The sequence below is a fragment of the Vidua macroura genome, chromosome 2 (genome assembly GCF_024509145.1).
Source record: "Vidua macroura isolate BioBank_ID:100142 chromosome 2, ASM2450914v1, whole genome shotgun sequence".
Classification (NCBI taxonomy): Eukaryota; Metazoa; Chordata; class Aves; order Passeriformes; family Viduidae; genus Vidua; species Vidua macroura.
Window position 1 is genome coordinate 35347854 of NC_071572.1, and position 15291 is coordinate 35363144.

At 40.0% G+C, this 15291-nt stretch overlaps 1 protein-coding gene across 1 annotated transcript in view; it reads left to right on the forward strand.

Moving 5' to 3' along the window:
- The first annotated feature begins 1546 nt into the window (after window positions 1-1546).
- The window catches only part of NALF1 (NALCN channel auxiliary factor 1), a 436543-nt gene continuing 422798 nt past the window's right edge, over window positions 1547-15291 (forward strand). Inside the window, exon 1 of the mRNA XM_053971730.1 lies at window positions 1547-2505. Within this exon, the coding sequence (XP_053827705.1) occupies window positions 1684-2505 (822 nt within the window). The 5' untranslated portion in view covers window positions 1547-1683. The remainder of the gene's footprint in view (window positions 2506-15291) is intronic.

The window sequence follows — 15291 nt, forward strand, 5'->3', positions numbered from 1 at the left end:
GAAGAAAGGAGTGAGAGACACTTAGGAGTGTCCAAAGAGTATGTTTATTTGAGCAAGAGAACTTCATGGCTGGGGGACAGAAGGTGTTTGGATCTCTGTCCTGGGTCCAAGTGGAGATCATCACCCCAGGTGATTTCATCATCGTAGAAGGAGGACTTAGCCTGGCCCCTCTGTTTTTCTCTCTAAGAAGTGATATCTAAACAGAGGAACACACATACAGGCAAAATTTACCCAGCTCATGGGCTGAACCAGGGTTTTGCAAAACTTCTCTTGAGGAAACAGCATGGGGTTTATGGTTGTTTTGCTTTACAGCTCTCTGATTGAGAGACCAGCAACTATGCTCAGACATTTTACTGTGTGGCCAAAACTGGCCTGGATGCAGAGCCTGTAGTGTCATATGCCATTTGTGATTTGCTACAAGGACAGACACGGAGACAGACCTCTCCAGCCACCATCCTGCGTGGACATGGTGTTCCACAGCCACAAAGGGAAGGAGACACTGAAGGAGAGAGGGCTGGACAATAGTACTGAGCAGTCCCTTTGGTGAGATGAATAGAAAGAGTTGCATCGAGGAAGCCCTTTGGACGGTCCATGTGGTCCCCAGTGCATCTCCCACCTCCTCCTCCTCAGGCAGGAGGAGGCAGAGTTGCTGCTGCTGCCAATGCGCCAGGATAGAGCGATCTCGGCGCGGGAGGAGATGACGCAAAAGGCAGAGCTCCCCCCAAAAAAGTGTTTCTCCAGGACGAAGATGGCGGCAACTTAGCCCAGGGGCCCAAGATGCCTGTGTCCATCGGGGGCCTCCAGTCAGGCAGTTCCGCCCCGTGCGCCCGGGGACACCGCGCCCGGCGGCAGCAGCGGCGGCAGCCGCAGCCCATTGTCACCAGCAGCGGCGGCGGCCCCGGCAGCCTCCTCCTCCTCTTCCTCTTCCTCCTCCTCCTCTTCAGCATCCTCGGCAGCGCTCCGGGAGCCCTGCAGCAGCGTCTCTCCAGTTAGAGCGGAGCGGGGAGAGAAGAAAGAGACTGAGACAACGGTGCAGGCATCTGTGCCGCGGCTCGGGGCTGAGGAAGCGGAGCAGCGGCGGCAGGGGGGAAGAGGAGGCGAGGAGCCCTCCCGTAGCCGTCCGTCGGCAGCGGGGGACGCGGCATGCGGTTGTCCGGGCGCAGTGGGCTTTTCTCAGGAGGGAGATGGGGAGCTGCGATCTGACCATGCCTGGGTGAGAGGGGGGAAGGACCAGTCGCGCAGCCCCGCCACCACCAACTATCACCACCACTACCACCACCATCTCCACCACCACCACCACCACCACCACCACCACCATCTCCTCTCCCTCCTCCTCCTCCTCTCTCTGCGTTATTGCTCTTATCTTCTCCACGGCACTCCGCGTTGGATGGACTGGGGCTGTTTCGTGTGGTGAGACCAAGGCAGAGCCACCGGCGAAAACCAACAATATCTCGGAGGAAGAAAAAGAAGAGAGAAGAAAGAAAGAAAAAGAGAAAGAAAAAAAAAAAAAGAAAGAAAGAGAGAAGGGGGAGAGTGGAAGAGAGAGAGCGGGAGTGCAAGCGAGCGAGAGAAGGGAAGACAAGCAAGAAAATCCCCCCAATCTTTTAAGTCAATGCATATTGTGGTGACACTGGCAAAGGAGCCCTCACGGTGGAGTCGGCCAGGGCTGTGCGTTCCCAAAATATGACCAGGGGTGCTTGGATGTGTAGTCGGCAGTATGATGACGGCTTAAAAATCTGGTTCGCACCCCGGGAGAACGAGAAACCCTTCACGGATTCAGAGAGGGCTCAGAAATGGCGACTGTCCCTGGCATCGCTCTTGTTTTTCACAGTCCTGCTCTCTGATCACTTGTGGTTCTGCGCCGAGGCCAAATTCACGGGGACCGGAGAGAAGGAGCAGCCGCCGCCCGAGAAGCCGGAGCCCGCGGAGCCGGAGCTGCTGGCGGGCATGGGGGAGCCGGCGCCCCCCGCGCCCCGGCTCCTCGCCCCCCCCTCGCCCTCCCTCCCGCCCTCCCCCGGCAGCAGCAGCGGCGGCGGCAGCAGCGGCAGCCGCACCAACGGCACCGAGCCCCGGCACGGCAAGGCTGCTTTCCTGGGGAACTCCACCGCCAGGCCCCTGGAGACGTGCCCCCCCCCGGGCTCCTCGTCCGGGCAGTGCTTCAGCGTGGGCGACGCGGAGGCGGTGTGCCAGCGGCGAGGGGGATCGGGGCGACCGCGGGGCACGGGGCAGAGCCCGGCGCCCGGCTGGGACCTGACGGATTTTTACCTTTCCTTTTGTAATTCCTACACACTTTGGGAGTTGTTCGCCGGGTTGTCCAATCCGGACACTTTGAACTGCAGTCTGGATGTGGTGCTGAAGGGGGAAGGCTCCTGCAGCCAGTGCGTCCAGGCTTACCAGCGCTACGACCAGCACGCTCAGGAGAAATACGAAGAGTTTGAGGTTATGCTCCAGAAATATTTACAGTCGGATGAGTACTCGGTGAAATCGTGTCCTGAGGATTGTAAGGTAGGAGCCCCTGCTGTGCTTCCTGTCCCTGGCTGTCGGGCTGGCGTGCTTCCCTCGGCTGTTGTGGCTGCCGTGGACCCTGTTGTGCCTGCTTCGGTCTCTGCCCCTGGCGCCGGCGGCCGCGGTTCTCACGGTGCAGGCGATGCTGCGGAGGGTATCGGCTGGGATGCCCCCCTTAGCGCATGATTAAAAGAGAGGAAGAGAGAGGGGGAAGCTTGAGAAAACGCAAAAAGAAGCGATCCTCGGTCCTCTGGGAGCGTAGCGCTGGATTTCCCCCTCCTCATGAATATGCGATTGGCTCCGGCTCGGCTGCCGGCTTCCAGCGGGCTGGGATGCGACTTGGCGGCAGGCAGCGACAGGGTCTGCATGACAATGAGCGGGGCTCGGAGCGGCGACCGCGGTCGGGGCTGTCCGACGGCGCTGCCCTGGCCGCCGGCCCTCAGTGTGCAGGTGGCCGCGGTGCCCGGGCACGGGCGATTCGTCCCCCCGCGGGGCCAGGGGCGCGCACCGGAGGCTCCGGGTAGGTTCCGTCGGGCGCTTGGCCCGGGGGTGGCGATGCTGGACGGCGGCGGAGCGGTGCGGCGCCGGGCCTCCTCGGGAGCGGGACAGTGTTTGGAGGCGCTCTGCCAAAATCTGTGGAGTTGGGGAAAGCTGGAGGACAAGAGTGTCTGTTGACGGGCACCGCAATGGCCCTTCGTTGGGAAGTGATGGTGACAGTGTTTTGATAAGCAGCGGCTGTTTCCATTGGTGCCACTGGTGACGGCTCAGAGAGATCCAGAGGCTCTCCTTAGCCTTTGTTAGAAGGCAGAGGGTCCCACTTTGGCTCTTGTAGATGTTGTCTTAGTACAAGATTAGTTGGCCTATCTCTCAAGACAGGGCAGAAGAAAAGAGTTGTCCTTGGCGCCTAAAATAGCTAACTGCATGCTTTCTCCCCCTTTTTGAATAGTTGGTAGGAGGTGAATATTTCTGCCCTGAACTAGATAATCTCAACTACTGTAGCACTAACCAGTCTGAACCAAATTCTGCTTTAGCAGTGGAACACAACCATGCACGTGAATCGCTGCACTAAATAGGAGGCCTGGCAGTACCTCTGCGCTCTGTAACTTTAGCAGGGCCTTCTGAAATCATTTAATAGTAACAGCCTATGCCTAAACAATCCCATTCACCAATAACTTAGTATCATTTGTGCATATATTTGCCACAAAAATGGATCCAGAGTCCCTTCAGAAGCTGAAATAACCTGCTATCTAATTGGATAACGGTAGGAAAGTTGCCATATTTATTTTTTCTTTCTAAACCTGACAAAAGTAAGGTAGAATCACCAGAAGTGTTGACTCAACTGTTTTTAGATTGCAAACTGTGTGTGTACACACACTCATTGCGTATATGCTATGTATTCAGTTACTGATAATGTAAACATATTTTATTTCCAGAGTGAATTGGAAAAGTAAAAAAGTAAAAAATATCTATCAACGTAAAGAGATATCTATTGCTATAAGGAAGTCTCTGTCATTTCAGTGGCTTTATAATTAGAAATTGACCAAACGATCAGCATTTACATGCTTAAAGTGATTTTTCGGTATCACAGTTTAGTTTGACAGAACTTTACCACAAAGTGCTCAGTTGGTCTACAGAATATCTGGGTGTAAATGAACAGAAGAGCAAATTTATGCTGTTTAATGATTTTCCCTTCACACACCCAAAAAGGAGAAATACTTTTTTAATGATAGAGAAAAAGTTGTTGACATTGAAAATGATTGTGTGAAACTTTAGTGAACTAGACAAATGCCAGTGACCTACATTTATGTGGTTCTGAGTGCCAGATGATATTACTTTATGTTTTGAGATTTTGGCCAACCAATCTGTGTTAAAAATGAAAGATATTTCAGAAGGGGGAAGGAAAAAAACCCAAACCATGGGTGCAACTTAGTCTGTTTTCCCTTTCTCCAGGGGTTCTGGTGGGCAGTGCAGATGCCCACCCGGTGAGGGTGGGAAGCGCAGTGGGGTGAGCTGCGGAGCTGGGCTGGGCTGAGCTGGGCTGGGCTGCACTGAGAGGAGGGCCAGGAGATCGCTGTCCAAGGTTCTGCAAGACAGCGCACACACAGCCCGAGGTCAGGCAGAGGAGATGCGGCTCTCTGCCCCCGTGCCCTGGTTTGGTGTTTCTGGGTCCCTCTGGAGCCTTTTGATTCGTGCGGGTGGTTGCGAGAGCCAAGTGGATGGCACGTCTAGCAGTCTGACGTGTGTGTTCGTTTGCTTATGCATGGGCTGCCCTGCAGAGTGGAGAGGTGAAACTTGAAACTCGAATACTTTGTGACTGTTGCAATATTTTGCTGGGGTTTCTCGTGCTTTATATATATTTCAATTATAAAACTCAATCAGTACTTTTTTTTTCTTTTTTTTCTTTTTTTTTTTTTTTTTGGTGTGTGTTAGTAAATATAAATTTTTTTGCATGTTGGATATTTAGCTAATTTTTAGGTAAAACATCAGAATAGAAAATAACTTGACATGTAGCTGTGTGGTTTAGGTACACATTATTTGGTGGGTGTCATGGCTTATATGGTGACCTGCTTTTTCTTTTAAACAAAGTTCTAAAAATACTGTCTTTACTCAATAACCATGTATGTAAGCCTTGGCTCAATTCAATGAAAGGCTTGTTAGCTAGTCTATTTATATTTAAGATGTCTTTAGCATTCTTGAAGGGCAGCTTTGTTCACCGAAAAAGAGATATTTTCATCCAGTTGACCAATTATAGCTGATGATAAACAATAATAAAATTTACTCTGAATAGCAGTCAAGCATGAACTTGCAGTTGGGTGTTGCTTCCCCCTTTCCCAGTTCACCCCAACACCATACACCATCCTCAACTCAGTCAGTTCCCACAGTAAAGTGTGAAGATTATGATGGGTTTCTCAGCAACTTATGCCTTTCCAGAAAGTACTCCTGGTCATAACAATACATATCAGAAATGTCTTTGATGCATGGGTATAAACCTCAGACTTTATGTTTTCATTCTTTTTTCTGAAACCAGAAGAAGATGAACTATACTTTCAAAATATTCTGTCTTCTACTGCATGTCTCCTGGTCTCTGAAGAATATTTTAAATTAATTGCTTTATATTGCAGAAGTTTGTAGACAGGAGTTGTTTGACTTACAGGTCACACTTAGCCATTCTATGTGGTGAGTTTCAGTTTTAATAGTTAAGCATACTCAGTTTTTTTTGTTTGCTTTTTCAAAGTGTTCTGTCCTGTAATTAAGGTCTTACCATCAAACTTCTATTGAGTTGCATTGGGGTTTTTGAAAATTTTGTAGAAAATGCTGACAATTTTTAACATTTAGAAAACAACTATTTTTGGTGGTATCAATGAATATGCATATGCCTTATATATTGTTTGTATGTCTTTATGTAGACTTTATGTGTTGTTTAGAAGCTTGAGATATCAGTGTTGTCTCACTATAAATCTGTCTCCAACTTATTTCTTATAAACTCTTCTTAAAGTCTGATGTCTCTATATATTGTTTCCTTGATAGTCACACATAGTAATGGCTAAACAGTAAACATAAGAGAAATATTTGAATTTCTTACATATTCAACTAGATGTTGAAACAAATTGCTGTAGCTTTACTGAATCACTAAAGTAACAGAGTAACTGGAAATCTGGATTTACACTTCTGCTTTTCTCTTTGGAATTTAATTCAGATTTTTAAAAAATGCTTATGAAATCTTGTTATTGCCTATTATAAATTTGTGGTTATTTTTGCAGGGATTTGTCTTGGACATATGTATAATTTCTTGGTTTCCAGAAAATAATTTTTATATGCAGTGTGTCACAGCACAGTATTCAGACAATTAACAGAAACTATATTGGCTTGACGTTGGAAGACGCAGTTCCTCATTATGACTTGTCAGCCTTCTATCAGGGGAAATGCTCAAGCTTTTATTCTTAAGGCAGCAGGCAATCACTCTGTGGAATAGAAGAAAATTCTGGCTACTTCTGATTAAGAACTGGGTCAAATAACTAAGTAGGACATAAAAATGTAAAGATTTTTAATATTTTTCCTTTTTTTTTTTTTAAGATGAAGCTTACATCTTTGTGATTAAGTGTCAGAGGCCAGGGCTTTCCTGGCAGATATATTTATTAATGTTTGAACGAGATACCAGTCATAAGTTTTGACACAGGTTTCCTTAACCTAGCGGAAGTTGAGAGTGTTTAAAATGTGGGCTTTCTTAGCAGTAGTTAAAATATTGAAATATATAATTCAAGTAAGTGCATTATAATTAAAATAACATTAAAATAATTCATTTTCCTTCACAGAAAATCAAAGAGGAAAAATAAAAAGATACCAACTCTTCTTATATCAACATTGCTAAAAAGCAACCTTTGGCTGACATCCATGCTCAACATGTACACAAAGATTTTCATTTTTCAGGAATTAAATATCATTTGATAACTTCTGATTTGAGGATTATGGTATTGGTATCAAAAATATGTCATAGAATACCTGAGTTGTAATACTACTTAGCTGAAAAATGTGTGTCAATAAAGGCTTTCATCATTAAGCACAGATGGTATCGTTGATAGGAATATAGAATTAGTATTTCTGTTATTGAAGAATTTTTTTTGATCAAAGAACCGTGCTCAACTACTTTTATTTGAGTAAGAGGGTGATCTAAAGTTATTTAAAACAATCAAAATCACATTTCTTCATAGATGTTATCGGGAAATATCAAAGCCTATATGAATCATTACTTTCCTAAGAACTTTTTCCTAAACAGCATATGTAGTCTAATTAGGTTTTGATTTAAAATCTCTGTTAAGCTGGCAGAAAAGAGCAGATGAGAAATACAAACCCAAAAGCTCAAATGATAAAAGAACCCTTCAGTTACAAAAGATCACATAGAGCAGCATCTGCTACAAAGTTAGATATTTCAGTTGCACATCTTAAACACATATTTATACAAGGATAGTTCTATGAAAGACTGATAGCGAAACTAATCAGAAGAAACGCATACAAACTAAACCTTGAAGATCTGTACTTGTGGTCTAATACAAACAAAAAAAATCCCCACATTAATTACTGAACTAGTGCCTTTTCTAAATCTCTTGAAATATAATTATTCTTTTAAAGCTCTTTTTAAAAAAATGAATACTATGCTGTACTTAAAAAAAATACATAATACTTAAATGTTTACACTTTTTAAACCTTTGGTATAAAATGCGGTGAAACTAATGTGACTGTGTAAATTGATGTTTGCACAGTTTTATGGTTTTTATGTTATTTGTTCAGGTGATTTTTTTAAAAAGTAAATGTTGAATTATTTTTCAAAACTAATTTAAGACAAATATGTGGATGAATTTAGTATAACTCTTCTTGTATTATTGGTATAATACAAGAAGCAACACTGACTATGTGCTAAGGGATTTGTATTTTGGCCTAGAATCCTGATACAGCAGTCACTCTTAGTCTCCTATTTTGAGCTAGGTGAATGGTACTGCACTCAGGGAGGACTATGCATGTGCTTGTGGTCATTCAATTGCTTAAATACTTTACTGGATCAGGGTCAGATTTCTTCACACCTAAAAGAGAAATTCCCCAGGGTGTTCTTTCCAGAAGTGCATTAACCCCACTTGACTTTTGAAAGTTTGCATCTAGTTGATCATCAAGATACTCCACCCATTCATAGTGTCAATGGTTACAGCATCCCGATTTAGGAAAAAAAAGGGCTGCAGATTACTAGCACAGAGTAGTTGAAGTGGATTCCACCTTAATCCAGTAACCACCACTTAATGTTTCATGGCATTAATGTCACATAGTTTGGGACCTCATGGCTCTGCCCTCAATTTCAGTTCGTTCACTTGTTCTCTTTACATCAAGCAGTGTGCTTCGTGTGCACCTTGCAGAGACTGTGAAAATCTTGCTTCTTCACTTCAGGTTCTTCTGGCAAAGGTAATCAAAATGCAAATTATAGTTCTATCATTTATCCTGCCTAAAAATCATCTGGTCTATACTTAGTAGCTTATAACTTCAGTCTTGCACTAAGATCTATAATGTATTTAGATCTCCGAATTGCCTAAAAGGGAAAAAATAACATAGAAGCTGAATTCTTAAATATTACTTTTTGATAAATATCAGTCATAACACTCCAGAAGATAGAAAAATAAAGTAATCCATATGACAAAAAAAACCCCAAAAAAAACCCCAAAAAAACCCAAATATCCATTATGGATATTCAGAAAAAATGTAAAGTTTAGATTCTCTTTGTAGTCAGTGGAGATACATAGGTAATGGTAGAGTCTAAGTCAATTCACTTAGTGAAGTGGATATCTAAAATAGGTCAGATGGATTATGCCCTAAAATACTTATTTTATGTCTGTTGTCTCTAAAGAGGACATGCTGTCATTTTATATCAGATACAAACACTTCCACCCACTGTTGACTTCAAAAGTCATATTCGATGAATTCAAACAAAATGATTTTGGTATAACAATTAAGTTTGGATGAGATTATGTTCATATGCAAAATTTAACTCTGAAAAAGTTTGTAAAGTCCTGCTACTTGTGCTGTCCTACACCAACCTAATGAAATCACAATTCTATTTCACTGCTAGGATATCTATATTCTGTTGCTGAAGAATCTGTCAGCTATGTAATCTGCTTCTTAGGAATGAGAACAGGAAAGAGCCTTGTATGACGTAACTGCATTTTCGTCACTTTTTTTGAGAGAGAGAAGACAAGAATCTTCTACATATGACTTTTCCAGTTGTTATTTCTGTTGAGAAACTAGACAATAACAATTGTAGGTCATCTTCTTAATAGACGTTTTTGCAGGTAGGTCTGCTAGAGATGATTTCACTTATTCTCCCTTCTCTCTTTACAAGGAGGGTGGATTTTTTGGGGGAGTGGAGTGTCTATGTATGAGAATTTCGTCCCTTAGTCCAAATCAGAGGAAACTCCCAAGACTACCCAAACTCCCTCAGTCAAGGAACACACTTATGCCACTTTGCTACAGTAAGCATACTGTACTTTTCTAAGTACTTTTCACTGTACTTTTCTCTTGTCAGAACTGTAGAGCAAACATCTCTAAGTGAGAATATCTGTGAGCTTGATTTCCTTTACAACATCAATCAGTTGGATAAATACAAATGTAGTGAGGCACTGGAGACATATTCTGGCGTGTAGAGAGATTTGATTAATTTGGAGATATGTTAAAAAAAAAAAAGGACCAGATTTCTTTATGGATTTGTGAATTGACCTTGTTTGCAAACAGGGTAGGTATATGAAATATGTGAATTTTTCCTTTAGAACATGCACACTGAAGAGTTATATCCAACTAGCTCCCAGTCCATAACGACAAAAAGAATAGGGCACGATGTAAGTGGCTCTGAAGTGAAGCTGATCAATGCTTGATACTCTCCCACCCTTTATCTCATCTCATCTCCTCTTCTTCAAAAAAACTGATAGACATATGTTGAAAGCTGTGTTTGATATAATATTGGCCTAAAGCCTTTATGGAACAATCTGGTATGACCCTTTGAAGCACTGATTGAATGCAACAAAGTTGTTGGGATGAGTGGTGATGATAAATGCTGAAGTGACAAACTTCAGCAATTATATATGAATATTTTGGTCCTTTGAAGTGTCTTTGAGAGCCTGATGGAAGTGCTCACCTTTAATATATATTGATTCTGAGAGTTGATTCAGATGCTTCATCTTTAGAAGAAAACCTCATGATTAAAAACAACAGTAAAGATGATCTGAAGTTACCAGCAAACAATATGTTTCAGTCTAGGTTTTTAGAAATTCTCAGCAGCTTGGGAGTCATTGTGTATGTTTTAAATGACTTTAACGGAATTAGAAGGAAATGGGGTACCAGACAGATCATAAATCAAAAAAAAAAGTCCAAATTTTCACTTTTGGTATAGGATATTGGCATTTCAATGATTCTTTAAAATGTTGTGATTAGGTAATTTCATTATTACGGCATTATATTTTCAAATATATCCATTATAAAAATTTTTAAAGAAAAAAAAAAAGAAATTGTATTATGTTTGCATTTTGGAATGTGCAATATATTGCAGCTTTTAGGAGATATTTTCCATGGAGGAAGTATGTTATCTAGAGTACTTTTTAAATGCATGTTTAATTCTTGTTGATCCTCTGCATGTTAGATTAGATGTTGCCTTCAATTTGCCTGAACACTTATGTAAATGGTATCTTGGGCCTGTCAACAGACTTCATCTCTGTTAAGCATCATAATGAAGTATTTTTATTACATTTTAAAGATATTAGCAATTCAGAATCAGAGGGCATTCTTTATTAAGCAGATGGAAAAAAGATGAGATACTTTGAAAAAATATTTTTCTCATTTTATTCAATCTTTTAGGACAATAAAAGAGTTTCCAGAATTTGCTGATTGATGATTTGCTGATCATTGCTCTGCATTGGTTGGCTTGCTTTCTGTATTTAGGGTAGGGGATTACACTTACAGGTTCTTCTCAAAAAAAAAATGTATATTACACTAATTTATTTAGATAAATACATGGATTTCAAGGAAGAACTTGAGCAACTCTTAAATACCTTAAAATCTATATTAAGTTAATTACATATCTCAGAGACCTCTGTGTGTAGTAATAGAGAACTAAATGTAAAATGATAAATATAAAAATTTATTCATGCAAATTTTTTTTTTCATGATGAACAGCATACCAGATGGAAAAGCTTTTGCTAGTGTGGAAAGTGTATTCTTAACTCATATTAGTTGATTTGTTGTACTTATGCATCAAGAAATTATAATATTTTACTAGTATAACTTCATTTAGAGGGGTATTTTTTCCACTGGTAAAGTTAGATTTTCAAAGGCATTAAAATCATCTCTGCTGAGATAAATTTTTGGATTTGTATACACACACACTGGATTAAAAAAACAGATGTTCTTTAAAATAAAACCCAGCTTGTAGAACAACAACTAAATGGCAAATGAAAAGTCCAATTTGTTTTTAGACTATTTATAATGAGAATAAAAAATGCAAGTATATATATTTGAAAATGTACCCACAAAAATTACATGCGAATTTTTTTATGAGTACTCTTAACATTGCCTTCATATATATTTGTTGAAACTGGATTTCTGTATAGAAGGGCTTTAGGATAAGGAAGACATACTTCATAGCTGGAAATATAAATTCCTGTGTATTGAACGACTTAGAACTGACTGTGCTGACGTCTGGTATAGTGCATCACTCTTCAAAAGTAAATTATTTTTAAAATATAAGAGAACTATAAATTCCAGCATATATTATCAAAACAATGGCAATAAAATCATGTATGCCAATTGTAATCTTAATAATTAAAACATCTACAAGGAATCCCAAATCCATGCTTTGGTAAAGATTAAAATCTCTGAAGGGATTGAAGAGAAGTATTACTGTAACATCTATTTAGAATACTGATTGTTAGTAAAGTCCTTCAACAAGTTTCTGGTGGTTTCTCAGTGGGATGTGTCTGTATGTGTCTGATTTCCTGTTAAAGACAGGAAATCAGTATAATCAGTGGAAAAAGATCCATATCACCAGAACCTTATTTACTGGCCTTTTTTATTATTTAGTAAAGTATCCCAAATGCATCTATTTTGGGATATTGCAAATTTTGTACCTCTAGAGGTATAAACCCATCCTTTAATGTTTTTCCTTTCATACTAAGTTCAAGCTGTAAATATTGTGGTACAGTGCTTTAATGACAGACTGGGTTTATTGCAAGCAAGGTTTTCTTTTTGCAGAAGGGAACAAGTACAGGAAGCTCACAGCATCCTCTGTGTGGGGATGCCCCAGCCCGTGCTGCCTGACTGGAACTTAGAAGCTCTTCCCTGGAGCAGGGCCAGGGCTGAGGATATATGAGGATTAGATTCCACTAGCTTGAGGTTCTGCACTTAAAAAGGAAAGCAAGTCAAAAACACAGCCAAGGTCCCCTGGGATGACTTTTAAAATTCTTTATGCATCCAGAGATGAGAGATGTTCATTTCCAGTCCTGTTCTGCTCTGGAGTTAAAGTCTTGATGTAATATTTCTACAGAGAGCCTGACAGAACTTGGACCAGTATTATGAAGAAGTAGGAGTTTCTGAACAAGGTACATTTGAAATATTACCCAAATTATATTGAAAACAGAAACAATTTTTGTATTTTTACTTTTTTTTTTGTTTATGCTTTAGGATGTAACAATCCTTGGGGAAATGACCCGTATTATAAGCTGAGTTTAGCTAACAAGATATAGTATAGCACTGGAGTTCAGGAAATGAGGCTTCCTGTTTTATATTCCAATTCAGTTAGAAGTGCATTATGGTTTCTTTTGTCTCTATTTAAATCTCATAATTGTTATAGCCGAATCTTATAAATGCACATTTTTTGTTGCAACCTCACTATGAATTTAATGAAATTAAATCATTGATGCAACAACAGCTTTTTAAAATCTAGGTACTGAGATTAATTCCTGGGACCAGAGCACAGAAAATGTACTGCAAGCCAATCTCTGTATGACAGATACAAATTTAAATTATTATTTTATTTTCATTTGTAAATATAGGCCAATTTTCTTTTGTCAGCAATCCACAATGACATAAACCAGGACTAACTCCATTGAAATAAATGGCTATTCTTGAACGTAATGCTGTTTTGAGAGGAGGAACATGATACATTTAAAACTCAAATGTATGAATTCAGAAGGACGGTTTGACTCAGACAGATTTGCTTTACACACCTTGCTACAAAAAACAATATTCAGAGTGCTTTAAATGCTCATTTTCCTGTCTTTGACTGACATTACTAATTTGTTATTGTTGTTAGATTGATGGTTTTTTTCCCTTTGTTGTTGTACTTGGTCTTGATTGTGTTCTCTTATTTTATTGATTTTTCAGGCGCTGCTGTAGAAAAATATTATGAGCTTAAGTTGTTCAGCTATCCAGGGAGAGGAAAACCTTAAAAAAAACAAAGCAAAATTGTTTGCCTTTTCCAGCCAAGGGTGTGGGTCTTCCACCAGGGTTAAAAGGAGAGATGATGATCAGTAGTATTAACAGTTTAAATCCAGAGAAGGTGCTTTGATTGGTGCAAAGACACTCTGTATTTATGCTGGCATAAATACAGCTAAAAATTTAAGTGTAAGTTGAAGAATTGATAAGGTAATGGAAGTTTTGCTCTGTGGTGCACTTCAACACTCATAAAAAAGGTAGTAATTTTAACAATGACATCTTAAATAAAAATTACATGTTCGATACACACATATGTGTGTGTGTGCATATATATGTATATATATGCATATGTCTTAAAGGAAGTGGAACAAGGAAATTATTGTCGGATCAAGCATTCTGGAGAGGCTGAGACAGTCCTACAGTAGAGTCCTGTGGAAATCTGAAAAGTCATGAATTATGGAAAATTAGGAAGTACAGGAAAATGTAGCAGTTGTTTCTAAATGGTGTTCTTCTTTTTCCAGGATTTGTTTGTTTTCTGTGTGGAAGTGTAAATTATTTAGGGTATTTTCTTTCTTTCATCAATTCTTCAGAAAGGTTCCACAGTAGAAGTTTATATATATATATATATATATATATATATATATATATGTAATATGCATATATTGTTGGGATGCCCACTAACCCTGTCTTACATTGGTCTTCACAATGCGTTTGTAGAGACCCTTTGTGAAATATTTTATATTATTTTTTTTTCTGCTTCTATTTGCACATTACAACAAAGTTTATTGTTCTGCATATATGTGGGGTTTTTTTTTAAGACCAGCATATTTTGATCACTTTGATTATCTGAGAGATCATTACTGTTGTGTAATGTGATTTTTATATTTTTTCTGAAATATTTTACAGGGCAGAATGATGGTAGATTGTGCAATATAATAATGAATTACAGTAACTTCCCAAATATTTCTTTAAAAGTTTTTTTTTTGTTTTTGGTGGTTTTGTTTCTTTCTAATTGCTACAGAAATCATCCTCTTTAAATTATCTTATGAAAGTAAATATTTACAGCATGGTTTTTTGGGTTTTGTGCTCAATAGTTTTTAATATAGGTCTGATTTGAAGAGAGCCAATAGAAGTTTGGGATGGAAGAGATCTTTTCCTTCTTTTATAGTTATTTAGATCTACAGGAGGAGGAGATATGTTTTTCAGCTTGCAGAAAATATTTACATCTCAGAGTTTTACCAAAATCTTAGCTGGTTGTGAAGATCAGTAGCTCATAGGAAGGAATGTGATAGCTGTAAATATCAGTAGGCTTTTTTTTTTTTTTTTTGGGGGGGGGGGGGGCGTTCCTCTAAAATTATACTCCTGAGTAGAGGGTAAAGTATATACGAATACAGAGATGTTTGAAATGATTTTATGATATGTTTGAAAGAGAAGCAAAAGACCTGAAACCCTTTAGAGGTTTTTTTTTTTTCCCCCTGCAAGTAAAGCACTACTGGAGAACTCAAATATTACAGCAGTGCAGGAGCCCATAGCATGCAGGTGCACCGTGAGATTCAACTCTGATATTGCTCAAAGGATATTGCTGGTCCTGCTTCACACTTTGTTCTTGACTTTGTGTCTTAATAGAGTTAAAAGTCAACTATTTATTTCTTACTGAGTCTGTAACAAATCACAAGTGCCCGAGCTGTGTACAGGCAGGTGCTCTCAGGCTGTCTCCATCAGCATTTCAGTTCAGGTCTGAGGTGTGCTTTGGAAACTTCCCACTCACTCCTACTGCCACTCTTACTGCTCCTTGATTCACCACACAAGCTGGATTGCTGTCTGCTGAAA